The 27,135-nt window shown below is 38.9% G+C and overlaps 1 protein-coding gene across 1 annotated transcript; it reads left to right on the top strand.

The window, feature by feature from the left end:
• Positions 1 to 1,206: 1,206 nt before the first annotated feature.
• Positions 1,207 to 22,869, top strand: eif3b.L (eukaryotic translation initiation factor 3 subunit B L homeolog). The gene is given in 19 exon segments (NM_001096535.1): positions 1,207 to 1,410; positions 6,944 to 7,136; positions 9,065 to 9,184; positions 9,298 to 9,355; positions 10,713 to 10,841; positions 12,171 to 12,328; positions 12,562 to 12,693; positions 12,778 to 12,844; positions 14,471 to 14,517; positions 15,015 to 15,225; positions 15,351 to 15,423; positions 15,901 to 16,023; positions 16,139 to 16,217; positions 18,699 to 18,837; positions 19,146 to 19,271; positions 19,377 to 19,454; positions 20,640 to 20,748; positions 20,859 to 20,971; positions 22,383 to 22,869. Coding segments are annotated over 18 exon segments (2,067 nt in total). The 5' UTR covers positions 1,207 to 1,283; the 3' UTR covers positions 20,957 to 20,971; positions 22,383 to 22,869.
• Positions 22,870 to 27,135: the final 4,266 nt, after the last annotated feature.

The raw sequence follows: 27,135 nt of genomic DNA, 5'->3' as shown, positions 1-27,135 counted from the left end.
AGGAAGGCCGGAATTTTTTTTTTACCAGAAAAGGAGGCAACCCTACCCCCCTTTCTAGGGTTGCCACATTTTCTAGAAAAAAATACCGGCCTTCATATATATATATATATATATATATATATATATATATATATATATATATATATATATATCTCTTTTTCCCTATTAATAACATTGGAATCAACCATCATTTTTACCCGGTGGCAACCCTACACCCCTCCCTTTTCCCCAATTGAACAATGGGAAGGTAACCAGATAACAGATCTCTGGTAGATAGAAGAACAGCACTCAATAGTAAAAATCCAGGTCCCACTGCAACACATTCAGTTACATTGAGTAGGAGAAACAACAGTCAGAAAGCAGTTCCATCCTAAAGTGCTGGCTCTTTCTGAAACACATGACCAGGCAAAATGAGCGGAGATGGCGCCTACCCACCAATATTACAACTTAAAAAAATATACTTCTTGGTTCAGGAATGAAATTTAGTATGGTAGAATGAATTGTTTGCAGTGTTAACAGTGTGATTTAGAAATTGAAACACCATCATGACAGAACCCTTTAAGGAAACGTTTGTAAAACCCATGAAGTTTCTTTCCTAAGATAACAGAAGAGCAAAACATCCTCTATACTTCTAATCTATACCAAGCTGTAGTGAAGCAAAACATAACGTCAACAACAAGGCAATATTACTGTTGATACTTTTTATAAATTAAAAGCCCATAGAACAACATTATAAGAAGTTGAACGTAGACACATTTATTTGCGTCAAATCAAGATTACAGCCTCAAGTTTAAAAATAAGAGGCGCTCAAGCTGCACGTTGTTGACACAATTAAAGCGCAGCAATCGCATTCCGGAAGTTATAGATTGTCCTCAACCCGAACTTCCGTATTGGCCATTTAGCTTCACAGAGGCGCTGTCACTTCCTCCATATTGGACGAAACCATTTGTCATTGAAGGGGGTCATCTCTGGCATACTTTTGTTTAATTCCTTTGTGTCACCTATTTATTTAAGCAGAAGGAAAACAATCTTCAGAATGTATTTCTCTGTGATTAATATCTCGCGCGTTGGGAGTGACACCACGCGGATTCGAGTGAACTAGTAACCCCTGCCTCCTGCCTTGGTTCGCTCCTTTTCCGCCGGCGCCCAGTATAGTGCACATGGCCTGTTAGTAGCGCGAAGCCTTGGCTTTTCTTTATTCGCGGGGAAAGAAGAACTGCAGCCACGGGTGAAGTCAGAATCCACGTTGGGTTGAACAGAGACAAACAGGGAAGCGACGAGGAATGTTGGAGAGTGAGCGACCGGAGAGAGACATGGAGGAGGAGGGGGAAGAGTCCAACGAGGAGGAGGAGGAAGAGGGGATGTCTTTTAGCGATCCGGAGGGATTCGAAGATGATATCAGTGATGAGGGTGAGTGAAGGGGTGCGAGCACTGGAGGTATCACTGGGTGCTTCGGCCTTCTGTCTGTGCTGTAGCCACAGGGCCTGTGTTATAGAGGAATGGGCTCCCCTGAAAATGCATTAATACTGGGACCCTCATCAGAGGGATGCAATTAGTTACATTAATGTTGAGGCAGCTCAGCTCCCAGCTGTTGGGAATCTACAACTCCCAGCATCCTTCTGGTAACAGCTGGAATGCTGTAGGTTGGACATCTAACAACAGTCTCATGGCACCATATGTCTTTGGTACTTGTACCCCCAGGTAGTGTCCGTGTTGGGGTGGGAGTTGTAGTTTAGCGACAGCCGAGATTGCTGCAGATTGGACATCACAGTGGGAGTCCCACCTGCCCCCTTTTTACCTTGTGGCAAAGTAAAGGCTCTTGTATTTTAAAAAGATTGCAGAAAAGTAAGGGAAGTATACTGGCAAGAGTTTTATGTATAGCTAGATAATAAGCACACGTTATTTCTGATATTAGATCCCCTTTAAAGTTGTCACCTTTAAAGGAGACATTTTGTGTAAAAAAAAAAATAAATAAGAATGTACCAGTGCATTATACTCATTTGGGTATAGAAGAATTGTGCTTAAAAAAGTAGTGTTTCAGGCTGATTTATTGAATATTTCTGCAAAAACCCTAATAATTCCTCCCTTCCACTTCCTGCTCTCTGAATTCCCAGGCTGTGCACGGGAGCCGACGGCTCTCAGCTCACTGTACTGTAGGACAGGAACCAATCAGCAGCTAGCAGGACCTGATAGGGAACTGAAGCCTGTCTGTGCAGGGCTGTGATTGGCTGTCCCACTCCTACTGTGCTTCTGACAGGGACCATTGGGACATGCCCACCCCTCATTTGAATCACAGACAGGGACTAGAGAACATCTATAGGGAGCTTCAATAAATGGGCTATTTTTAAAGATAATATTAATTTTTAGCACCATGTAAAAGCAACATCATATATTACTTATAATTGCTTATAAAATGAGGCGTTTTTCATTTATCTTGTATGTCTCCTTTAAAGTTGTCACTTTTAAAGGAGCTCTTGTATTTTAAAAAGATTGCAGAAAAGTAAGGGAAGTATACTGGCAAGAGGCTCAGTTTTATGTATAGCTACATAATAAGCACATTTCATTTCTGATATTAGATCCCCTTTAAAGTTGTCACCTTTAAAGGAGACCTTTTGTGTAAAAAAAAAATAATGTACCAGTGCATTATACTCATTTGGATATAGAAGAATTGTGCTTTAAAAAGTAGTGTTTCAGGCTGATTTGTTGAATATTTCTGCAAAAACCCTAATTATCCCTTCCACTTCCTGCTCCCTGAATTCCCAGGCTGTGCAGGGGAGCCTGTGGCTCTCAGCTCACTGCACTGTAAGACATGAACCAATCAGCAGCTAGCAGGACCGGATAGGGAACTGAAGCCTGTCTGTACTGTACCTGCAGGGCTGTGATTGGCTGTCCCCCTCCTACTGAGCTTCTGATATGGGGCCGTTAGGACATGCCCACCCCTCATTTGAATCACAGACGGGGAGCTCCAATAAAGGGGCTATTGTTAAAGATTATATTAATTTTTAGCACCATGTAAAAGCAACACCATATATTACTTATAATTGTGTACAAAATTAGATGTTTTTCATTTATCTTATATGTCTCCTTTAATTTAACTTTTTAGTATCATGTAGAGTGATATTCTGAGACAATTAATTTGCAATTGTTTTTCATTTATTATCTTTTTTTTTTTAGTTACCGTATTTAGCTTATTATTCCGTTTGCAATTTCAGCATTTTGGTTGCTGGTGTCCAAATTACCCTAACAACCATGCATTGATTTTAATAAGAGACTGGAATGTAAATAGCAGAGGGCCTGACTATATAGATGAGTAATAAAAAGTAGCAATATCAATTAATGCCTTACAGAGAATTTGTTTTTAGGTGAGGTCAGTGACCCCCGTTTGAAAGCTGAAAGGGGTCCTAAGAAGGCAAATAATTAAAAAAACAATAAAAAAAGAAAAAATTAACAGTTGTTAAGGTTGTTTAGAATTGGCAATACTATAACATACTTAAAGGTGAACCACCACTCTAAGAAAGCCATTATTACTGTTTTATTTAAGCATGGGCTCTCAGGCTTGGCATTTTGACTGCTACTGGTTGCTATGGGTTATTTACTCTCACAACCGTCAGCAGTGATGAACATAAGGGAAGAGGATCTGAACAGAATAGCAAATCAAACAACCACCAAATTAAATCCTGTGTGTCCTTTGGTTGCTGCCGACCGTGACCTCAACAACCATATAGCATTTTCAGTTGAAAGCTTGACTGGAGGTTATTGAATCCTCTAGTCAAGTCCTTTCTTAAAATCTGTTTTTCAGCTGGCTTCTGCTGCATCGATTCAATAGTCAAAACCAGCGGTGCAAAGAATAGAAAGGGAAAGAGAAAACACTTTTATAATTACAAATAACTTTAAAACGTAAAAAGAAATAATGTAAATTAGAACAAGAATTTCATACCTATTTCTTGGAGTAATAAAGATTGGATTCAACCATATTAATATTCTGTTTATATGTGTTTGCTCATTGCATTTTCTTCTGTTACCAATAATATAAACTGTGTCTGTGCAGTTCCTATTGTACCTCTGTTCTTTACAGCCCTGCAACATACACTGGCCCTTTATAAAAAAGAGATGGTACTGGATACCCCCCTTTAATTAAAGGGAGGCAGGCAGGAAATGAGCAGCAGTTCTTATCTTTCTATAAAAGCATGTCAGTGTCATCAGTTTGGCAAGTTTATCTCTTTGCTGTACAATGTCACAGGATGCTTTTTTCTTCATAATTGAAGTGCAATAAGGATACATATACATTTGTGTTAGTTGGGTATTAACTAATAATCTCACACTAAAGGTGGCCATACACGGAGAGATCCGCTCGTTTGGCGATGTCACCAAACGAGCGGATCTCTCCCCGATATGCCCACCTTGAGGTGGGCAATATCGGGCTGATCCGATCGTGGGCCCTAATGGACGGTCGGATCGCGGGACCGCATCAACGAACAGATGCGGCCGCGATCCGACGGGATTTTTAGTCCCATCAGATTGATATCTGGCCACTTTCGGCCAAATCTCGATCGGGGAAGCCCATCGGGGGGCCCCATACACGGGCCAATAAGTTGTCGACTTGGTCTGTCGGCAGCTTTTATTGGCCGGTGTATGGCCACCTTAAGAGTCACATTGATTTGATGTGACTGCAAGTGTATCTTCTGCTTCCAGTCTGAGCCGTGTGTGTTGGCTGCTTTTTAGCTGAGCCATTGTTGGTACAGATATAGGATTCATTATACAGAAAGCTCTGAATTATAGAAAGGCCATCTTCCATAAACTACATAATATTAAATTCACATTTTAAAATGATTTCCCTTTTTTTCTAATATAATAATAATACAGTACTTTGTACTAACTAGGAATGAATCTTTATTGGAGCCAAAACAATCCTATTGGGTTTATTTAATGTTGAAATGAATTTTTAGTTAAAGTATGGAGATCCAAATTACAGAAAGACCGCTTATCCAGAAAACCCCAGGTCCTGTGCATTCTGTATAACAGGTCCCATACGTTTGCTGCAGTAGGGGTGCTTCTTTGTTTCTTCTCACGGGCAAAGACTGAATGCTGTGGAGCAGTAGCCAGAGACTTTGATAAAGCTGATGTTTTTGGAACAGTGTGTGCTTGTGTGCCAGATGGGAAAACGTGGCCTACCTTTCTTCAGCTCTTCTGTTTTTATATATAAATATGCATTTATTGTGCACCTATTGTTTTGTAAGCCACAAATATTTTTTATGGCTTGCCTTAGCATGTATTAAAGTATGTGCTGACATAGGGTGGGCATACATTGTTATAATCTACAGTCTGGTCATTTCCATATGGGACCAGACTGTAAATTATATCCTTATAAACGGCGCGTTCTGACATCAGAACCGCCGCCGTTTATAACAGGGGCCCCAGGCCGACGAATTTGACACTGGGCATCCGAATTTGACTCCGCGCTTCCAAAACAGATGCCTGTGACCAGAATTTGACGCCGGCCCCCCAACAAAATGTAGGTTATAATGCTTAATGTACCCCCTACTAGAAATTTATAAAGATATCAGTCATCTCAGAGTTATGTGACCTGTATAAAAGCACAAGGCTGAAAGCATACTGACTTCTAATATCCTCACATTTTGCAACCGTGGGTACTTTATTTATTATAATACACAAGTTTCAGTGAATCATGTGACAAATGACATCACTAAGCTCCAATTATAACCGATTACATCACTAGGCACTGTTTATAAGGATATAATTTACAGGATATTCATGGCTCTTGTGTGTATATATATACTCACATAAGTTGCTTGTATTGCTGTTATGCCAACACATCAGTATGTGGCCTGTAGTGATCTTCAGATACCCGCGGGTTTTCCCGGGTGGGTTTGGGCCGACCTTGCACCCCCATTTGTTGGTGGGTCTGGGTCGAGCTCTGCTTCTTGCTCTCCCTGCCTGCCACCTTGCACTGCCTGCTTCCGACTTCCGGCCTCCTTTTTTAGAAACGCACCTGTTCACCCGACCCCTTTTGTGACATCATTGGCGTGCCAGGCACGGGTCTATGAAAGGAACCCAGAAGTCGGGCTAAGGGCATGTCAAGATATTTGACATCTTTTTAATTCCTTTTAATTTTGTGAAAAAATCAAGTATATTGATTGATATACTTCGGGCTGTTTGTACCCTTATGTTGTTAATGGGAATTAAAGAAACATGCCTCGTTGTGCGAGGGCAATGGCACACACATTTTGTGTGTTTCTTGTTAGGGATTTTAAGGTGGTTCTGGCCTGGAAATGCATCAAGGCACAATTTCAGATAAGCCCCCACATAGGTGATTGTTATTGTGGGTAATGGAGGGTATTTGGGGAGAAAAAAGAAAAATCTTTTATATGTGTGAGTTCCAGCTGGGAGACAAAACAAGGCTTTCTTGGTACAGGTAATAGGACCTGTTATCCAGATTTCTCGGGACCTGGGGCTTTCTGGATAATGGATCTCTGTAATTTGTGTCTTCTACTAGAAAATCATGTAAACATTAAATGAACCCAATAGAATGGTTTTGATTTAAATAATTATTAAATTTTAGTTGGGATCAGGTACAAGGTACTGTTTTATTATTACAGAGAAAAAAACTGGAGTCTACGGGAGATGGCCTTTCCGCAATTTGTATCTTTCTGGATAACGGGTTTCCGGATAATGGATCCCATACCTGTATATGGAAAGATAACTCTTTCAGAACTGTATTATCCATAGACGCAGCCCTTTAATATTGTTCTGCGTGATGTCAGAGAAGTGGCCGAAACATTGCCCTCCAAACATCTCTGCAGTATTTCATTGCATAATATGTTTTCACATTGCTTTCAAATCCAGTGAAATGTGTAACACACTTTTTCAAGGATAATATAACATTAAGTCTTCTCAGTGTAAATATGGCTGATTTTCTTTTTAGAGTTGCTTGGTGATATCCTAAAAGACCGTCCTCAAGAGGCAGACGGTATTGACTCTGTGATCGTGGTCGATAATGTGCCACAGGTTGGACCTGACCGTTTGGAAAAGCTAAAAAATGTCATTGTTAAAATCTTCTCCAAATTTGGGAAACTTACCAACGAATTCTATCCACAAGCAGAAGGCAGCACCAAAGGGTATGTTGACACAACCGAATAAGTACAATTTGGTAGTGTGTTAAGACAAAAGGCTCCCTGGGTGATTTCAGCGTTTTGTCACTTACACGATTTTCAACTCTGAGAACGGCCACAAAATTCTTGCAATTGCCCCTAAATTGTCCTTAAAGGGGTTGTTCACCTTCAAACAAACAGTTGCTTTCAGATCGTTCACCAGAAATAACGACTTTTTCCAACTACTTTCTATTTTCTATGTGTCACCATTTTTCTAATATTGAAGTGTAAAGAATCATTTTTAGCCTTCTAAAGCAGCTCTGCGAGGGGGGTCGCCGACCCTGTAAATTGATCTAAATTGATAAATTTTTTATCTTTGTCCCTGCTGAGCAGAATCCCTGAGTTTCATTACAGGCAGCTGTTAGAATTGATACAATAGTTACTAATACTCCAGAGATGCTGCTGAGAAATGTATCAACTAAATGTTGCAAAATTGTAACAGTGTGAACCTGAATTACTGAGCTCAAACACCAGAGACACGAACATTCAACTTTAAACTAAGATTTTGGAAAAACAGTAACAAATAAATAATGGAGAGTAATTGAACTTGAAATTCGACCATTTGAAATGTATAAAACTCGGGAGAATAGGATCGAATTCGAATTGAATTTGATTTGAGTTTTAAAAATTCGAATGTCAGGAAGGGTGCAACAAACTCCAAATTGATCCCAGGAGGTCTCTCATTGACTAAAACAGCAATTTGGCAGGTTTTAGGTGGCGAATAGTCGAATTTGAGTTATTACCGGGCCAGAATATGATAAATCTCGAAAATCCAATTTGAATTTAAAAAAAAACAACTTAAATTTAAACAAATCTCTAGTCGAATTACAGTTTTGGCCATAAAAACTTGCTATGGGTTATTAGACCTGCTTTCAAACTTCATGACTAATTATGTTACTCCATTCATATGAAATCATATCCCATATTATATGTAGTTAAGAGGTGAATGATTCAGTGAACTTTTGTCAAAGAAATGAAAAATATAGATGGGATTTTATAACTTTGTGTATGTAAAAGTAAATTCGAATTTCAAGTTGGATTTTTGGTCAAAACTCACAAATAATCCAAATTCGAATTCAAGATTTATCATACCTTGACCCTGGGAACAATTTGAATTCCACTATTCGCCACCTAAAACCTGCCGAGTTGATGTAGAAGTCAATGATAGAGGTCCAGTGAACAATTTGAAGATTTTAATAGCCTTTCTGACATTCCAGTTTTTTATTTCGGAGAAAAAACTTGATTTGCGTTTAGTCGAATTAGATGCGAGTTTTCAGGGCCGGTAATTTTCAATCGAGTTTTAGACATTCAAGTTTTTTCTTAAAGCTTTTCTTAAAACTATACCCCCAAAATGAATAGATACTTTGATAAGATTCTTTAATATGTCACTTAATTTGATACAAACTGGTATATATCTCTATATCTCTATATATATATATATATATATATATATATATATATATATATATATATATATATATATATATATATATATATATATATATATATAGTTAGTAAATATTGCCCTTTTACATCTCTTGCCTTGAACCGCCTCAGAGATCACCTGACCAGAAATACTAGAAATCTAACTGTAACAAGTGTTGAAGAAAAAGAAAATAACTGTCTGTTAATTGGCTCATTTGGTGTGTTTGTATGCACCGTGAATCATACGATCCCAGGGGGCTGCCCTTATTTTTTAAAATGGCAATTTTCTATTTATCATTACCCAATGACACATACTACGAAAAAGTATATTATTATACAATTATTATATATTATTATATACATTTCTGTTAAACTGATCCTGCTAACACAAAAAAAAGCGGATTATATATCTCAATGTTATGGTGCTCAAGTTGAATACGAAATAATTGGATTTTAACATTTCTTTTTAGATATATTTTTCTGGAGTATGCTTTGCCAGCACAGGCGCAAGATGCGGTAAAGAATGCCGACGGCTACAAACTGGACAAGCAACACACATTCCGCGTGAATCTCTTCACTGATTTTGACAAGTGCGTCTTTATATTTTGCCTTTTCCTTGCTCGTAGAGTTTTCTGGTTTGTGCAGTCTCTAACCGTTAATTGAACCTTAAATGCACAATAATTCTTTTCATTTTGTTTCCCAGGTACATGGTTATTGGAGATGAGTGGGATGCCCCTGAAAAACAACCATTTAAAGATTTTGTAAGTGCAACTTTTTTGTGTGCTGTCCTATCCGGCAACCTGAATTTGTTGTAGTAGAAGTAGCAGTAGTACTAGTACACTTATTGATCATGGTTGAGTTTTAAAACTCTTGTGTTAAGCAAATTGGGAGTGAATATTATAATAGATCAAAATGGGTCAGCCAGATAGGGATATCTGAAAGTTTAGCTCTTTTTATTCTACTCTTCCTGCGTACTTTCACACAGTTCTGTAAATTGTATAATCTTACATACAAGATAAATGATGATAAATGATGTTAAAATACAGCAATTTGTGAAGACATATTAGCATGAGCCTGTTTTGAGACTCACTCTCTTGTGCAGGCTGTTGTCCACCCAGCAGAAAGTGGGCGTTTGTACCCAACAGTGGGTATTGAACACATAAGAATTAAACTGCTCTGTGATACTCACCACCAGCAGCTGAACTTAAAGGGGAACTATCTTGAAAATAGAAATTTAATATAAGCTTCAGCATACTGATATAAGAAGTTTTCTAGATACAACCAATGAAATATTCTGTACTGTTTCTGAAATAAACAAGTTTCTTCCCTATCCCTCTCTCAGCATCTGTTTCTCTTCATTCTCTTTTCACGCAGGAGTTGGGTGTCATATATTCATTGACAGTTAGATCCAATATATCTTATAGGGGGACTCCTTTTGCCTAGAAGATGTACGAGAGCTCACTCTATAAAAATCACCAGACCTCTACATGCAGGATTTTTGGAAAAGGCAGTTATTTTGTTAGATCTTTTTTAGACTCTGGCAGGAAGCTACCATAAAAGAACAAAGGCCAAAGCTTTCCCTCGCAGGTCACATACACCTGGAGGCTGGCACAACCTATTTCCTTTATTGTCATCATGGGAAATGGACCCTGTCTTCTGGGGTGTTATTATAACTTTATTTAGTGTATGTAGCTCTCTACAAGAGAGAGATTACATTTTCATCTGTCGTCTCTGGAGGATACATGGAACTCATGGGGTTAAGCTTGAAGTCTTAAGACGCTTGAATAGCAAATAAAGGGCATGTGCCAGGTCCAGTCTGGCTTTACCCTACACCATACCCAAATCCAATCAGTTTTAAGTGTCCTGCCTCTAGGAGGTTGTAGAGTCCTGTTTCTCATGAGACTGTTGAGAGATTTCTTTGGTCAGCAGTTAGTGCTTACACTGGTTGAGACAGGATTTACTCTCTTAAAGTAGCCATTTAACATTTGTGTTAGTGGTAGTTACTGTTGAATCTTAAATTAAGCAATGGCTAGCAAGTCATAGTGAGTACACATTGTTGAAGTTGATTCCTGTCTAGTTTATTTTTTTATGAATTGTGTATTTGGTTATCCTGTTCAGGGCAATCTGCGCTCTTGGCTTGAGGATCCTGACTGCCGAGATCAGTTCAGTGTTATATATGAATCGGGCGATCGTACCTCTATCTTCTGGACTGATGTCAAGGAGCCAGTTCCAGTTGAGGAGAGAGCAGTAAGTTTTTCTAGCGGCTTTCATTTGCTTGTATTGTATCCTTCAATCTTCCACATATTCCAAAAAGACTCAAGTATTTAGTTGCTGTATGTTACTAGGTCATTGCTCTGCTATGGTGATTACTTAAAATGAATGTTCTACTTTTATTCACAGTTCTGTACAGGGTCAGGGTTTAAAGTGTATCTGTTATTCACATAATACCGGTAAAGCCATTATATTGGTCTCTTCTATGGCAAGCATTAATGTCTAGTGCAGCCTAAGAATATTCAGTCTCTAGTTTATACATGTCTGCAAATGTGTGGCATTCATTCTGTGGCAAATGTGTCCATTGAAAAGGCTCATGGGGCGTTCTATTGATTTTTGATAAAAGAGGTTTACATTTTGTTAATCTTGGTATAAATTAGGGATGCACCGAATCCAGGATTTGGTTCGGGATTCGGCCTTTTTCAGGCCGAACTGAATCCTAATTTGCATATGTAAATAAGGGGCATGTAGGGAAATCACTTTTCTTCGTCACAAAAGAGGAATATTTTTCCACTTTTTCCTTTCCTGCCCCTAATTTGCATATGCAGATTCGGTTCAGTATTGGCCAAATCCCAAATAGTGGATTCGGTGCATCCCTAGTATAAATTGTTTAACCTCCAGCAGCATAACATTATATCTGCTATTTTAATTGGCACCTGCATGGTATACAGAGAAAGGCAAAGTACATTTTGCACAAATTACCAGCAGATGTCAGTGTGTGGATGGCTATTTAGCATCAGGTTTTATAATAAAGAAAAATGGAACCATACTGTACATACAACCTAATAGAAACAAGTATACAGCCAAATACCTGTGCAGGTAGGTTCTTCATATGACCATGCAGTCTGCAGAAATTGAGGCTAATTCAAAAATACCAGTGCCCAACCAATACTCTATTCTGCATTCAGCCACCTATCGCTGTACACGTGGAGTGGTATTTGGATTCAGAAACTCTCCAGTGTATATTTTCTGCCCCAAAATCCACTTTGTGGGGCAAGTAGACGAAACTGCAAGGGGCGATGAAACTGTCTGATGATTTGCTTCTTGTCCTTAGCCTCAAACTACATATAACTTAATCCAGGCTGTTGGTCCTTTATTTATTTTTCTGCAATAAAAAGACCCTTAGTTGAAGATAGATTTGAGCCCTATCTTTTGGGAGTGGTTTAGACTGGTAACACATAGACACATACCTAAAACAAATTATGCCGAGACACACCAATTACCACGGTGCTGCATTTGATAGTGTTACTCGTCGTATTATTGTTTACGGTAATTACTTGGTTTTGATTGAACTTGTTTTTCTAGAGATGGACTGAGACATATGTACGCTGGTCTCCAAAAGGCACTTACCTTGCCACGTTTCATCAGAGAGGCATTGCACTTTGGGGTGGAGAAAAGTTCAAGCAAATTCAGAGATTCAGCCACCAGGGTGTACAACTCATCGACTTTTCACCATGTGAAAGGTACATTTTATTTCCTCTTCCCTGCCATACACACATGGTTCTGCTCATTCCTTCCAAGTTTGTGTAGTAATTTATACAGAGACATTTCATGTTACAGGAGACACCAGACAACCCATATTAATTTAGTAGTAAACAAGTGACCCGTTTGCTGGTCTGTACACACTCCTGTATTAGTTTACTGTATATACTAGCAAGCAAAGATGGATAATTGTTTTGCTCTCTCTGTGTCTTAGATATCTGGTTACATTTAGCCCTCTAATGGACACTAAAGAAGAACCACAGGCCATAATCATCTGGGACATACTGACAGGCCATAATAAAAGAGGCTTTCACTGCGAGAGCTCTGCACACTGGCCTATATTCAAGTAAGTTGTACCGAAAAAAAAACAAAACACTTTTTTTCTTCTTTTTTTAATTCAATTATATATTAATCTGACATTTTATTTCAGATGGAGTCACGATGGCAAGTTCTTTGCTCGAATGACCCTTGATACTCTTAGCATTTATGAAACACCTGTAAGTATTTTCCTTCTGTTGCTTATTTGTGATCCCATATTGCAAACCCATTACAGCATAAGCATTCTTTGCATTATATGTGTTTCAAATGCTGTTCTCCAGCATATGCTTTACAAAGCCCAGTCATAGTACATCCACTTTTTCAAGAGAAATATTTAGTTTGAATATTAAACAGGAATCCAAAGCTGCCATGTGACAAATGATCTGATCGCTGTAATCTTGTGTCTTAGATGTTGCCTGGAGTATCACTGAGATTGGGTATCTCTGTAAGCGCCAATATGGCACATGCTAATATATGGTAAATTAGTAGCAGAATATTGGTGGCGTCAAAAGAAGTCGCCTCCTGTAGAACATATTTCGATATGTTTTATAGTGCTTGAAGCCATGCATGCTTAGAATTTGGGGCTTGTGACAATAATGTAATTATTGCAGGCCTGGACTGGCAATCTGTGTGTTCTGGCAAATGCCAGAGGGGCTACTGTAAGTTGCCATAGACAGTCACTATTTAGTGGGCTGCTGGAGGGCTGTTTAGGCCTCTGTGTACTTGAAATACCAGGGCCTATTTTGAATCCCAGTCCAGACCTGCATTATATATTTTTAGCTTTAAAAGACATTCATATCTGCCATTTGTTTTGCTGTAGATCAGGGGTGTCCAAACTTTTTGCAACAAGGGCCAGATTTTGTGAAGTGAAAATATGTGTGGGCCGACCATTCAGCGTGACATTCTTTGAACCATTACTGAGTTGTTTTGTGACAAACCCCTGAAAGCATTTGGGCGCATGTTAATATATCTCGGACTGCCCCAAGCTCCCGTATAGGAAACTATTCAAGGCTTTACAAGTTCCCAGTAGGATGGGCCCCTTTCAGGTGTTCTTTACCCACTAGTGTTGAAATGAAATAACTGACCATGGATATCCATTATGAGATGGCAGCAAAGTGGCCAATGCAGTGGCTTCTAGAGGCAGTAGGTGAGATGGCATTATAATCTGATACTTTCTCTAGAATGAAATCATTCCAAGTCGGTCTTGACATATTTAGTCATTGGAGAACGTGGTGCAGATAAAAGCAAATAGGTGACCTAACACAAACATTAAATAAAGATAAGTTTTCATCACCAGAGATGCATCTGGTGCCAAAATGTTCAGTCAAGCTTTGCACCAAATAGAGTGGGCATGTTGTACATTCTGTGCTCTTCAAATGTTGAGACCAGCCACCCAAAGTAGTAAACTGCCAGCATGGTGGGTGCGACAAGTCCTGCAGCAAAACTGGGTGAACAGCTTGCGCACAGCTCAGTGGCAGCTTCCGGCAAGAACTAGCGCCTAATCCAGTGATGTCATGATGTCACACGCTAACGTGCGGTTGCCGGCGCAACAAGAGGATAGACGCCTCTATCTGGGCTTGCCCTTGAATGGGCGAATCCTTGTTTAAGGCTGCAGGCCAGTCTGAAATTGAAAACCGGCCACAATTTGCCCACTGGCTGGAGTTTTTACATGCCTGCTGTAGATGGATTAAACACCCATTGTGTGCATTTTAAACCTTGTTTACAGACCATGCAATAAACTCTGACTTGCTGTAGTAAATCAGTGAAATAAATGAATGTTCCGTCTTGTTTCTGTTTTTTACTAGTCCATGGGCCTTTTGGATAAAAAGAGTTTGAAGATTACTGGAATCAAGTAAGTGACCTTCATGCTAATTCAGACTACACATGAAATGATTTGTAACCCTAACCAAAAACATTCAGATGAACAGACTTGCTCTCTCCTCTACATCTAAACATGTTTCATTTGAAAAGACCCATTTTGTTTAAACAAGTCCTATCTGCTCTGTTGTGTTGAGTGTAGTGCCACATAATACTGATGTATGAACAGCCTATACAGTAGTTTTCTTGCATTCTGGAAAATATGCTTTTAGGGAAAAGTTGGGCACAGTTGAGAAAAAAAAGACAGCCTTATCTAGTGTACAGTGCCTCTGTCTGATGAAGAAGGGGTGTTTTTTTATTGGTAGCTATTTGGTTTCAGACTAAATACTATGAGTGGGATATCTATCTAATTGGAATTAAGAAGCCTATCAGCAGTAAGTTAGAAAGAATGCATGTTGTTGTAGCAGAATTAGGCTAAAATGTAAGTGTCATAGCTCTTGTATTGAATAAAACATTTTTATTTTTCAACAGGGACTTCTCTTGGTCTCCTGGAGGTAACATCATAGCATTTTGGGTACCAGAAGACAAAGACATCCCTGCCAGGGTGACTTTAATGCAGATGCCTACCAGACAGGAAATCCGAGTTAGGAATCTGTTCAATGTTGTTGACTGCAAGCTTCACTGGCAAAAGAACGGTGATTATCTGTGTGTGAAAGTCGACAGAACACCTAAAGGAACCCAGGTAGGTGACACCTGCATTCTGTTCTCCACTTTACTGCTCGTATCTTTCAGGTTGATTAGCTTAATGTATATTTTGATGGGGTAAAGACAAATAAGCTAATTCATATATATATTTTTTTCCTTTAGGGAATGGTGACCAATTTTGAGATCTTCAGAATGCGAGAAAAGCAGGTTCCAGTAGATGTAGTAGAAATGAAAGGCAAGTAGATCTCTCTTAGCCTTTATACAGTTTATGTCTTAGGTTCAGAGTTTAAGAAAGTAGTATGATGGATAAGAAAATCTGGCACAAGAATGAATTGCCTTAGCAACACTTTTCTGTTTTTGCTTTCAATTAGTTAATCACCACTTAGTAGTGGGGGTTTAGTAGACAAAGTATGGGGATCTAAATTATGGAAAGACCACTTGTCCGGCAAACACCATGTCTTTAGCATTCTGGATAACCGGTCACATACCTGTACTTTACAGAGGATCAGTGGCCTTCAGTAGCCTTCAGCACATATTTTGGGAACTGATATATAAAAGTAAAATGAAAATTATGCATTTTCATTTTACTTTTATATATCAGTATATAAGATTGATATAAGCCCAACATGCTTTTTTTTTTTTGTATCTGCCTTTTTTTTATATAATCAGGTGCCTGTCTGTGTTTTGATTTACATTTTTATTTCTATGATAGATGGAATCATTGCCTTTGCCTGGGAACCTAACGGAAGCAAGTTTGCAGTGCTGCATGGTGAAGTCCCCCGGATATCTGTTTCATTCTACCATGTCAAAAACAACGGCAAAATTGAGCTTATAAGTAAGACTTTTTTTTTAACTACAATTTTCTTTCCTCTGTTCTAGTATTACTACCGCTTGCCTAACTAGTGGCTGTGTTTATATTTTGTGTAACTTTTTCTTCTCCCATTTTTCAGAAATGTATGACAAACAGCAAGCTAACACGATCTTCTGGAGTCCTCAGGGGCAGTTTTTGGTATTGGCTGGGCTTAGAAGGTGTGTAGTTCTGTGCAATCTCAGCATCATGCTTGTGTCTGTTATACCTGCTTGCCTTTTGCCTGGCTATCTCCCCCAGTGTCTACTTTGAAGATTTCCTTGTCCCTTTTTTTATTTTTTTATTATTATTTTTTTAAGCAAGACTCTCGCTGTGCTACTTTTTAAGGGGAACTATTGCAAAATTTTAAATTTGTAAAAACAATCATTGCATTGCAAGTTATTAAATGTCTAAATATAATGTATTAAAAAAATGTACAGTTTTTAAAACATTGCTGTCATTATAGTGAATCTATCTCTAGATGCTTCTCTCCTACCTGCCTCTGGCTAGCTCTGAGGTCGGGGTCGGGTTTATTTGCATAACAGCTCTGTCCTCTCTCATTGGCTGTTCCTGCTGTCAGTCAGTGCTGTGTAAAGACACATCGGTAGCTCAGTGGCTTCAAAGGCTCCTTCGTTCTGTTCCCTTATAGATTTATTAAGAAACGTCTTCTCTCCTCTGAGCCAGCACCCCCTCTGCAACTAGCATCAGTAGTTTGATAAGTTTAAGGGCGGGACACACGGGCAGATTGGGGGGGATTTATTCGCCTGACGACTAATTGCCTAATCATGCGTGGCCACAATCTCACCGAACTGCCTTCCGCCTTCTATAATGAGAAAACGCCAGCCCCAATGCACTCGCAGTGCTTCGATTTCCGAAGTTTCCTCATGGGGCAACTTCGGAAATCGAAGCGCCATGAGTGCCATTGCGCTGGCGTTTTCTCATTATAGCAGGCGGAAGGCAGTTCGGTGAGATTGTCGCCCCGCAGAAGAGGCAATTAGTCGCCCGTCGACTAAATCTCCCCCGAATCTGCCCCTGCCCTAAAAGCTCCATTCTTGTTTCACAGAAAGCTGCTCTCCTTCTGCAGCTCCCCCCTCCCCTTTCACTACTCATGTGGAAATAAAGGTGGACTGGTAACTTTCCTTACAACTTCTCTTCCCTGCCACATATTAGTTTATATGTGAGTAGTGACACACGTGAGTATTCGATAAGCAGCAAAATCAAACTGGAGCAGCACACTCATGTGTCTCACTATTTCCACATGAGTAGTGAAAGGGGAGGGGGGAGCTGCAGAAGGAGAGCAGCTTTCTGTGAAACAAGAACGGAGCTTTTAAACTTATCAAACTACTGATGCTGGTTGCAGAGGGGGGTGCTGACTGTCATAGCACAGGAATCCTCAACCTTTTTACCCGTGAGCAACATTCATATGTAAAAAGTGTTGGGGAGCAAAACAAGCATGAAAAATGTTCCTGGGTTATGCCAAATAAGGGCTGTGATTTTCTATTGGTAGCCCCTATGTGGACTGGCAGCCTACAGGAGAATCTGTTTGGCAGTACACCTGTTTTTTATGCAACCAAAACTTGCCTCCACATGTGCTGTACTGCTTACAAGCTGCCTACATTGATCTTAAAGAGATACTGTCATGGGAAAAAAAATTTTTTCAAAATGCATCAGTTAATAGTGCTGCTCCAGCAGAATTCTGCACTGAAATCCATTTCTCAAAAGAGCAAACAAGTTTTTTTTATATTTAATTTTGAAATCTGACATGGGGCTAGACATATTGTCAATTTCCCAGCTGCCCCAAGTCATGTGACTTGTGCTCTGATAAACTTCAATCACTCTTTACTGCTGTACTGCAAGTTGGAGTGATATGACCCCCCTCCCTTTCCCCCCCCCAGGAGCCAAACAAAAGAACAATGGGAAGGTAACCAGATAGCAGCTCCCTAACACAAGATAACAGCTGCCTGGTAGATCTAAGAACAACACTCAATAGTAAAAACCCATGTCCCACTGAGACACATTCAGTTACATTGAGAAGGAAAAACAGCAGCCTGCCAAAAAGCATTTCTCTGCTAAAGTGCAGGCACAAGTCACATGACCAGGGGCAGCTGGGAAATTGACAATATGTCTAGCCCCATATCAGATTTCAAATTTGAATATAAAAAAAAAATCTGTTTGCTATTTTGAGAAGTGGATTTCAGTGCAGAATTCTGCTGGAGTAGCACTATTAACTGATGCGTTTTGAAAAAAACATGTTTTCTGATGACAGGATCCCTTTAATAACTTCAGCATGTGTTTAACAAAGTGCACATTGGATAAGGAGTGACCGAGGCACACAGCTTATTAGCAGCATGGGAAGATGTAGTTCTGTTCCTGACAGTAAATGACGGCATTATCAGTATATATATAAGAGCTGATGATGGAGAGATTGAAGGGAGCTCTGCAAAATTGGATATACTCAGCGATGTTAAAAAGTATACTTTTATCATATCAATATAAAAACATTAGTACTTCAGTGGGAGACCAAGGCCTGGCACATTTCAAGGCTAAGCTTGGACACAACTGGTATATGAAATATCTAGAGCCTTTATTCTTTACATCGCCAGTAACACGAATAAACTTCATCGCATTCATCTACATGTGACTGAATATCGTTTCTTTTGCAGCATGAACGGGGCTTTAGCCTTTGTTGACACGTCTGACTGCACTATTATGAATATAGCTGAACACTATACAGCCTCTGATGTGGAATGGGATCCAACTGGGCGCTATGTTATCACATCTGTTTCATGGTGGAGCCATAAAGTAAGAGCCTTAGATTTATCTTGCAAACCTCATCTTCTGTTCATTTTTCTTTTTCCTCCTCCTGCTTTTCTTTTCAGTCTCTGCAAGTAAACCGCTATGCACAATTGCGCCATATCTTTTATTAGTCCTTTAAAGTTTGATTCAAATTGTTGCAGCCATTCCTATAACCCCATCCTATACTGCGTCACTCTTAACTGCATAGTCGTCATTGCTGTTTGTTCTTTTATGTCATGTTGGCCTTCTTTCATTGCTTACTTTTGTTGTGTCTGGATGGGGAATAAATTTCAACTGAAATGTGTTCCTTACAGGTGGATAACGCTTACTGGATGTGGACATTCCAAGGCCGCCTTCTTCAGAAGAACAACAAGGACAGATTCTGCCAGCTTCTCTGGAGACCAAGGCCTCCATCATTGCTTAGCCAAGATCAAATAAAGGTATGCAGAGCTTTCTGTTGATGTTAGACGTTTTTTTTTAAAAATAAAGTATCAATGTGTTGGAGTTGTGATTATACAATGTGTGTTTTATCTGTTTTAAAACAGCAAATCAAAAAGGATTTGAAGAAGTACTCCAAGATATTTGAACAAAAAGATCGGTTAAGCCAAACCAAAGCCTCAAAGGTACGTTTGATTTTAAATGGTATGCTGAAAAATTGTAGCTTGTAACTCTTTTATGATCCACTCGAAATCCTCATGCTGATTATAGAGTGTTCAGACTGAATATGTGTATGCAGTTTCTAGTCTCCAGCTGTGTGGAGTGTTCTCAGAAATGTGAAGGTTAATGGTCTTCCCTCCTAGGAAACAAGGACACTACGAGGCAGATTTATCAAGGGTCAAATTTCGAATAAAAAAGACCAACCATAATGTATTTAAAAAAAAAAAAAAATAGGCCGTTTTTGTTGGAATCGTACGAATAGAAGTAAAGTCATATTCGATCGAATTCAATTCAATGTTTTTTTCTAAAACCAATTGACTACAAATTGGTTCTAGGAGGTCCCCCATAGGCTAAAACAGCAATTCGTCAGGTTTTAGATGGCGAATGGTCGAAGTTGAATTTTTAAAGAGACGGTACATTTCGATATTTGAATTTTTTTTCAAATTCCAATCGAAACTTGGACAATTCTCTAGTCGAAGTACACAAAAAATAGTTCGAAATTCTAATTTTATTGAATTCGAATTTTCACTTCGACCCTTGATCAATGAATTTTCCATTTTTTTTTTCAAATTCGAATCGACTTTGGACAATTCCCTAGTCAAAGTACACAAAAAATAGCTCGAAATTCGAATTTTCACTTCGACCCTTGATAAAAAGTGAAATTTCAAATTATTTTCAAAATCGAATTTGAACAATTCCCTAGTCAACGTACACAAAAAATTGCTTGAAATTTGAAATGTTTTGGTTCGAATTTTTATCTAGGGTCAAAGCGAAAATTTGCATTCAAAAAATTCTAATTTCTAGCTATTTTTGTGTGTACTTCGACTAGGGAATTGTCCAAAATTGATTCAAATTTGAAAAAAAAAAAAAGGAAAATTCAAATATCGAAATTTATCATGTCCTGTCTCTTTAAAAATTCGACCCTAAAAAGCAGCATTAGTGTATTTGAAAAACCTTTAATGTATGTTTTGTTCTAAAACCTGCATAAATTCTAATGTGCATGTTCACAGTATACTCCCAGCTATTATACGGTTCTGCAGAATATTGGTATAAATAATATTGCATCAGCATTAATATTTTTCTCTCTAGAAATAACTTCCCTTCAATGGTTTCATTGAATCTTACATTGGCTGATTCTTTTCTTTCTAAAGGAACTGATAGAACGCAGACGAGCCATGATGGAAGAGTATAAGACATACCGGGAGATGGCAACAAAACTATACATGGAACAGAAAACTGCCCGTCTGGAGATCAGAGGAGGTAACCGCTCGTTTACACTTGTCTCTGTTAAAGGGGAATGGTAACGGACATTTCAAGTTTAATTGCATGGAAACAGGAACGTTTGTAACTATAAGCAATTCTCTCCCTAGGTGTGGACACCGATTTGCTGGACAGCAATGTGGAAGACTGGGAAGAGGAGACCATTGAGTTCTTTGTAACTGAAGAAATTATCCCAGTGGAAGAGTAGTCCCCTAAAGATCTGGTAAATGTCTGTTTGTCATACACTATCTAAATTGTAAGCACAGCCACACCTTTAAGGTAACTTATAGTATGTTCTAGAATGGCCAATTCTAAGCAACTTTTCAACTGGTTTTCATTATTTATTTTTCATAGTTTTATAGTTATTTGCCTTTTTCTTCTGACTCTTTGCAGCTTTCGCTGACTCCCTTCTAAAAAACATGCTTTGTAAGGCTACAAATGTATTGTTGTTGTTACTTTTTAGTATAAATCTTTCTATTTAAGGCTCTCCTATTATTCCAGTCTCTTATTCAAATCAGTTCATGACTGCTGAAATTGCAAATTGAAGAGCTCCTGAGTAAAAAGCTAAATAACTCAAAAACCACAAATAATAATAAAATAAAAACAATTGCAAATTGTCTCAGACTATCCCTCTCTACATCATACTAAACGTTATTGCAAAGGTGAATAACACCTTTAAAAAAAATGAATAATGTAACCCCACAGTGCTACGCAATATGTTGGCGCTATATAAATACATGTTAATAATAATAACCCTTCCTTAATAGTGAAGTCAGTACTGAACAAATATATTGAAATTAAAGTGCAGTGATACATCTCTAACACAAGGTGGCACTTCTTGCACGAGTATTGGATTTTTCATCGGTTTAAAAGCCTGCAACTATTCTTCTAAAAGGCAAAAATGTTCTATAATAACAGTGCAAACAGTATTTGCCTGGTTAACTTTGGTCCCTTGGTTGTTGGCCGTGTTTTATGATTACGGGGTTATACTGTTAAAGGGGTTGTTCACCCTTGCGTTAACTTTTAGTATGATGTAGGGAGTGGCATTCTGAGACAATTTGCAATTGGTTTTCCTTTTTCATTATTTGTGGTATTTGAGTTATTTAGCTTTTTATTCAGCAGCTCTCCAGTTTGCTATGTCGGCAAACTGGTTGCTAGGGTCCAAATTACCACAGCAACCATGCATTGATTTGAATCAGAATATGGGATATTAATAGGAGAGGTCTGAATAGAACGATGAGTAATAAAAAGTAGCCATAACAATACATTTGCAGCTTTAATGAGCATTTGTTTTCCGACGGGGTCCGTGACCCCCATTTGAAAGCTGGAAAGAGTCAGAAGAAGAAGGCAAAATGGTCAAAATAATGAAGACCAATTGAAAAGTTGCTTAGAATTATATAACATATTAAAAGTTAACTTGAAGGTGAACTCCCCCTTTAAACAAAAGTCGATTGAAGAGCTGAATATTGTAAAATTCTGTTTCATAAAAGAAAAACTTTAACTGATGGTGTCCTTGTTCTTTGCACACAGTGCCTGTCCCCCTTTTTTTGCTTTACATATGTTCTAGTAATGCAGATAACAAGTATATTTGCACAGCTGTACCTTGGTTTTTACATCTTTATTTCTCTCGGCAGTACCACCACGCTTGGCGACTGTTCTCTGCCAGGGAGTCAGACTTCAAGATTCTATTTTATCTCTTCCTCTGCAACCTTGAATGGACATATAAGTCTCTCTGAAGTTGTGCCTTTAACCCTCATTGGAGGTGATTTTAAAGGGCACTTCTTTTTAATTTGGTATTAATACTTCTCTTCTCGGACGTGACACTCGCTCCATCTCTGGCTTCAATAAAATTGTGTTTTCTGGGCTGCTGGTATTTTGTGGGCTACAGTTCACTGCACCATGGATTCTTCTTCAGTAATGTTGTTCCTGCTGGATCATCTTGTTAAGGGCTGTTCCTGCAAGCCCATCAAAGGGACAATTATCTGTTCTTTTAGCAATGAAACGGCTGTACACAATGCATTGAGTGCATTAAACCAGTACTATAGTGGACTTTATCCGCCTCCATTCAGGCTTCAACAATATGGGATTAAGATGGAATTTAAAGTAAACGTATATTTAAAAGAAAATACTTTGTCTTGTGCTCTCTTTGTCAGAATGTTTGCTTTGTAATTATACACCAGTAATAGCATTATACTAAACTAAAAGGTAAAAAGCTTAATGGTTTTTCTCAATAGTCTGTACTAGGAATGCACCGAATCCAGGAAAGCAGTGCGGCATCAATGACCCTATAGGCCAATCAGTTTAAAGGCTTTAGTGTTTCTATTATTTGATGCTCTGTTATACACTGTGTAGCCTAAACCATGTTTGAATTAGTATACAAAGTATACATGCATATATGTCCCATTAGCTGTGTATAGAGCTTTGTATATTGGAGGAGGGAAATATCAGATAATCCCTGATACCCCCATCTATCGCCTCCTCAGTCGTCTCTTTCTCTGTTTAGTGTAGGAAAAAGTATATTTAGAAATACTATAAATATTGGCTCATGAGGACTCCGCATTCCTTTATAACTGTCCTCCCAAAACTAGACTTAAGCTGCTGCTGCTGCTTTGTTTGTGGGTGTCTCCAATCTATAGCAGCCTTTTTACTGGCTCAGGGGGGTTAAACACAGGCCATGTTTCTTTATGCTTACAGTTTCATGTTAAACTTTGCTCTTGTATAAAATTAAAAGACAAACAGCCACCCAGAAAAAAAAAAAAAAAAGGGGAAAGACACCTCCATTAATTGGGTGTCCAGGAGCTCCCTTTGCCGCTGTGCCCCAACTAGTACTGAAAGTAGGTGCATTGAATGTATTAGAGCAGGGATCCCCAACCTTTTGAACCCGTGAGCAACATTCAGCAGTAAAAGGAGTTGGGGAGCAACACAAGCATGAAAAATGTTCTTGGGGTGCTAAATAAGTGCTGTGATTGGCCATTTGGTAGCCCCTATGTGGATTGTAAACCTACATTGAGGCTCTGTTTGGCAGTGTATCTGGTTTTTATACAACCAAAACTTGCCTCCAAGCCTGGAATTTAAAAATAATCACCTGCTTTGAGGTCACTGGGAGCAACATCCAAGGGGTTGGAGAGCAACATGTTGGTCACGAGCTACTGGTTGGGGATCACTGTATTAGAGTGTGACTCTCTATCTTATGTATAGTTGCCACTGTACAACCTTTAACCCAACAGTCTAGCATTGTTTATTGAAGAGGAAAAAATTAAAAATCCAGCACAAACCAAGCAGGGAAACCAAACTAGTTTACTATCCATGTAGAGATGTGCAGGCCGACCCGATACCAGCGGGCTGGGCGGGTTCGGGTCGACCTCGCACTGCTCGTGGGTGGGTGCAGGTTGTGCTCTTCTCCTGCTCTCCCCACCCGCCACCTTCAAATGCCGACTTCGGGGTTTTGGTTTTATAGGCTCGCGTCTGCTCACCCGACCGATGACGTCACAAAAGGGGCGAGCAGTGCAAGGTCGACCCGAACCCGTCTGGCACGTTGGTATTGGGTCGGCCCGCACATCACTACATGGAGTGTAGTCTATAAAAGGACCCCGGAAACGCGGGTGGGCTGGAGCAGGGCGGGTTAGGGCGGGTGCAGGTCAGGAAAACCCTGACCCGCACATCACTATTTCCATGTGTTCTCAGCTTACTTGATTAATTAACTGCAAGATCACCACAATCTCTTGTATCTATGCATCCCTTTATTTAGTATATAACACTACTAGGATACAAGGCCCTGTATAATTTCACACTGTAGAAAAGTGCCCACAGGTAGGACAAGCATTATAATAAATACATTTAAATATACAGAGATTCTGTGCAGCAAGAAACACAATAGAAAGTAGGTTCCGGTCTATGTGGGTTGATAACATACAGGGGCAAAGGGCACAACGTTTTGGGCAATGGCCTTTAAGTTCCACGACTAGGGAGTCAATGTAGTGCTCCAAAAGGTAGAGTTTAGGTTTCTTTTTGAAGGGTTGAGGATCCCAGCAGAGAAATTTAGGGATAGAATTCCAGAGGTAAGGAGCAGCAAGACCGGGTTTTATATTTTCAATTTTGCCAATGGCATTAAATAATTTGAGAAGGATACAGTGGCCACTTATTACAAATGTCCGAGGAAGCAACATAAAAACAAAAGAGATCCTCAAATGTCCTAGACATGAGCCCACTCTAAAACAAATGTGGCATGCCCCTCACAGGATATGATGTCACTGACATAAGATTGAGGAGGATGTAGCTTCATTTTATCAGTTCGACCTGGTCTAATCTGGTGAAGTAAATTCTGGCGAAAGGAGGGAATGTTATGAAAAATTTGCACTTTAGTGAATTTGTGGAGTAATGATCGTTCCTCTGAACAAAAATTTGCCTGGTGATATGGAGCAAAAATGCGCTAGCAAAGGTCTCTTTCGCTATCAAATTGTTCTCTACACCTGTTAGTAAATTGGTGATGTCCCTGCAGATCGGATTTCTGGCAAATTTTTGCAAGCGACGGCCACTTCGCCCTTTTGTAAATCTGCCCCTTAGTGTGATATAGAGAGTGATACTGTATTCTGAGACGATTTGGGTTACATTTTTTATTTCTTTATCTTTTTTCGTTTTATTTAGCAGCTCTCCAGTTTATAATTTCAGCAATCTGGTTGCGAGGGTCTAAATTCCCCTAGCAACCATGCATTGATTTGAATAAGAGACTGGAATATGAACTGGAGAGACCTGAATAGAAAGATGAGTAATATAAGGTAGCAATAACAATATGTAGCCGTGCAAAGCAGGGTCAGTGACCCTCATTTGAAAACTGGAAAAAGTCAGGAGAAGAAGGCTAATAATTTATATCTATAAAAAATGAATAATAAAGATCAATTGAAAAGTTGCTTAGAATTAGGCATTCTATAACATACTAAAATTTTACTTAACGGTGAACCAACCCTTTAATGATATTACCATAAAAGGTATAAACTACTGCTTTAAATGCATACAACGCAAAGACCCACATAATTGACTCACGAGTAAAGCAAGAGGAAAGTATTTGAATTAAGCTTGATGTAGAGAGAGAACCAAATCATATTACAAAAGACAAAGTCTCAGTCTACAGTATAATCTGAATTAATCATTTAGGGGCAGATTTATCAAGGGTCGAAGTGAATTTGAGGGAATTTTCGAAGTAATAAATTTCGAAGTAATTTTTGGATACTTTGACCATCGAATAGGATACTACGACTTAGACTTCAAATTCGTTTCGTAGTAAAGTGGTTAGAATATTCGACCATTCGATAATCAAAGTACTGTCTCTTTAAAAAAAACTTCGACTTCAATACCGTGCCAAATTAAACCTGCCGAAGTGCTATGTTAGCCTATGGGGACCTTCTAGAGCAGTTTTCTAAGTTTTTTGAAGTCGAAGAAAAATTGTTAGATCGAACAATTTTACTTCGACCGCAAATGGCCAAATTCGATGAAAAAAAACTTCGATATTCGAAGTCGAAGTAATTCAATTCGATGGTCGAATTTCTAAGTATTTTCAACTTTGAAATTCAACCCTTGATAAATCTGCCCCTTAATCTTTATGGGGAGAAGGGATTCGCCTTGTTTCGCTGAAAAAATGACGCCCATAGACTTGTATGGTGGCGTGCGTCAAAAAAAAAATTTAGCCGCAAGACAAATTTCATTTTTGACGCGCATAGACTTTAATGGGCGTCTGCGACAAATCGCCAGCGGTGAATTTTTGGGGAAACGAAGCGGGTCAAATTTGCCCATCCCTAATGGGGAGCTGGTGCTCCCAAATTTATACACAGCAAAATAGGGAAGAAGGGGGTTTGATCTCTAGGGTCCTTTTTATATGGTATTAAAGTTGTCTCGTTTATTGACATAGGAATGGTCTATGTTCAGTAAAATAGTAAATTGTTACTAAAATCCAGTTACGTATGTGTTGCACTTCAATGACTTTTGAGTCGAGTAATGACGTGTGTTAAAACTCTTCTCTCTTGCCAAAGCTCAGCCTGTGACCAACTAATCTCTGTCAGTACCACTGTCTCCTTTAACTTGGTGAGTTATTTTCAAACCTATATTTTAATTGTACAGCACTTCCCATAAACAAACAAACCAATACACATTTAAAGGTATATCTATATAAAGAATGACACCTTTCACCTGTGATATTAAATATTAACCACAGATATTAAGATGGTGATTAAGCTGGCCGCTGGCCATAGATATAAAGATTTTTAAAAGATCTTTTCGTTATCGTGAGACCAAGATTATCTTGAAACGTTTAAAATGTTTAAATGCACGATTTGTCCATCAACTAAAACGGTTTCAAGTGATGTTGTCTAGTTGAAGCCAGGAAAACTGAGGGCA

Source organism: Xenopus laevis, chromosome 9_10L, assembly GCF_017654675.1.
Source record: "Xenopus laevis strain J_2021 chromosome 9_10L, Xenopus_laevis_v10.1, whole genome shotgun sequence".
In the NCBI taxonomy this organism is placed as follows: domain Eukaryota; kingdom Metazoa; phylum Chordata; class Amphibia; order Anura; family Pipidae; genus Xenopus; species Xenopus laevis.
This window is presented reverse-complemented; position numbering and strand designations above follow the sequence as displayed.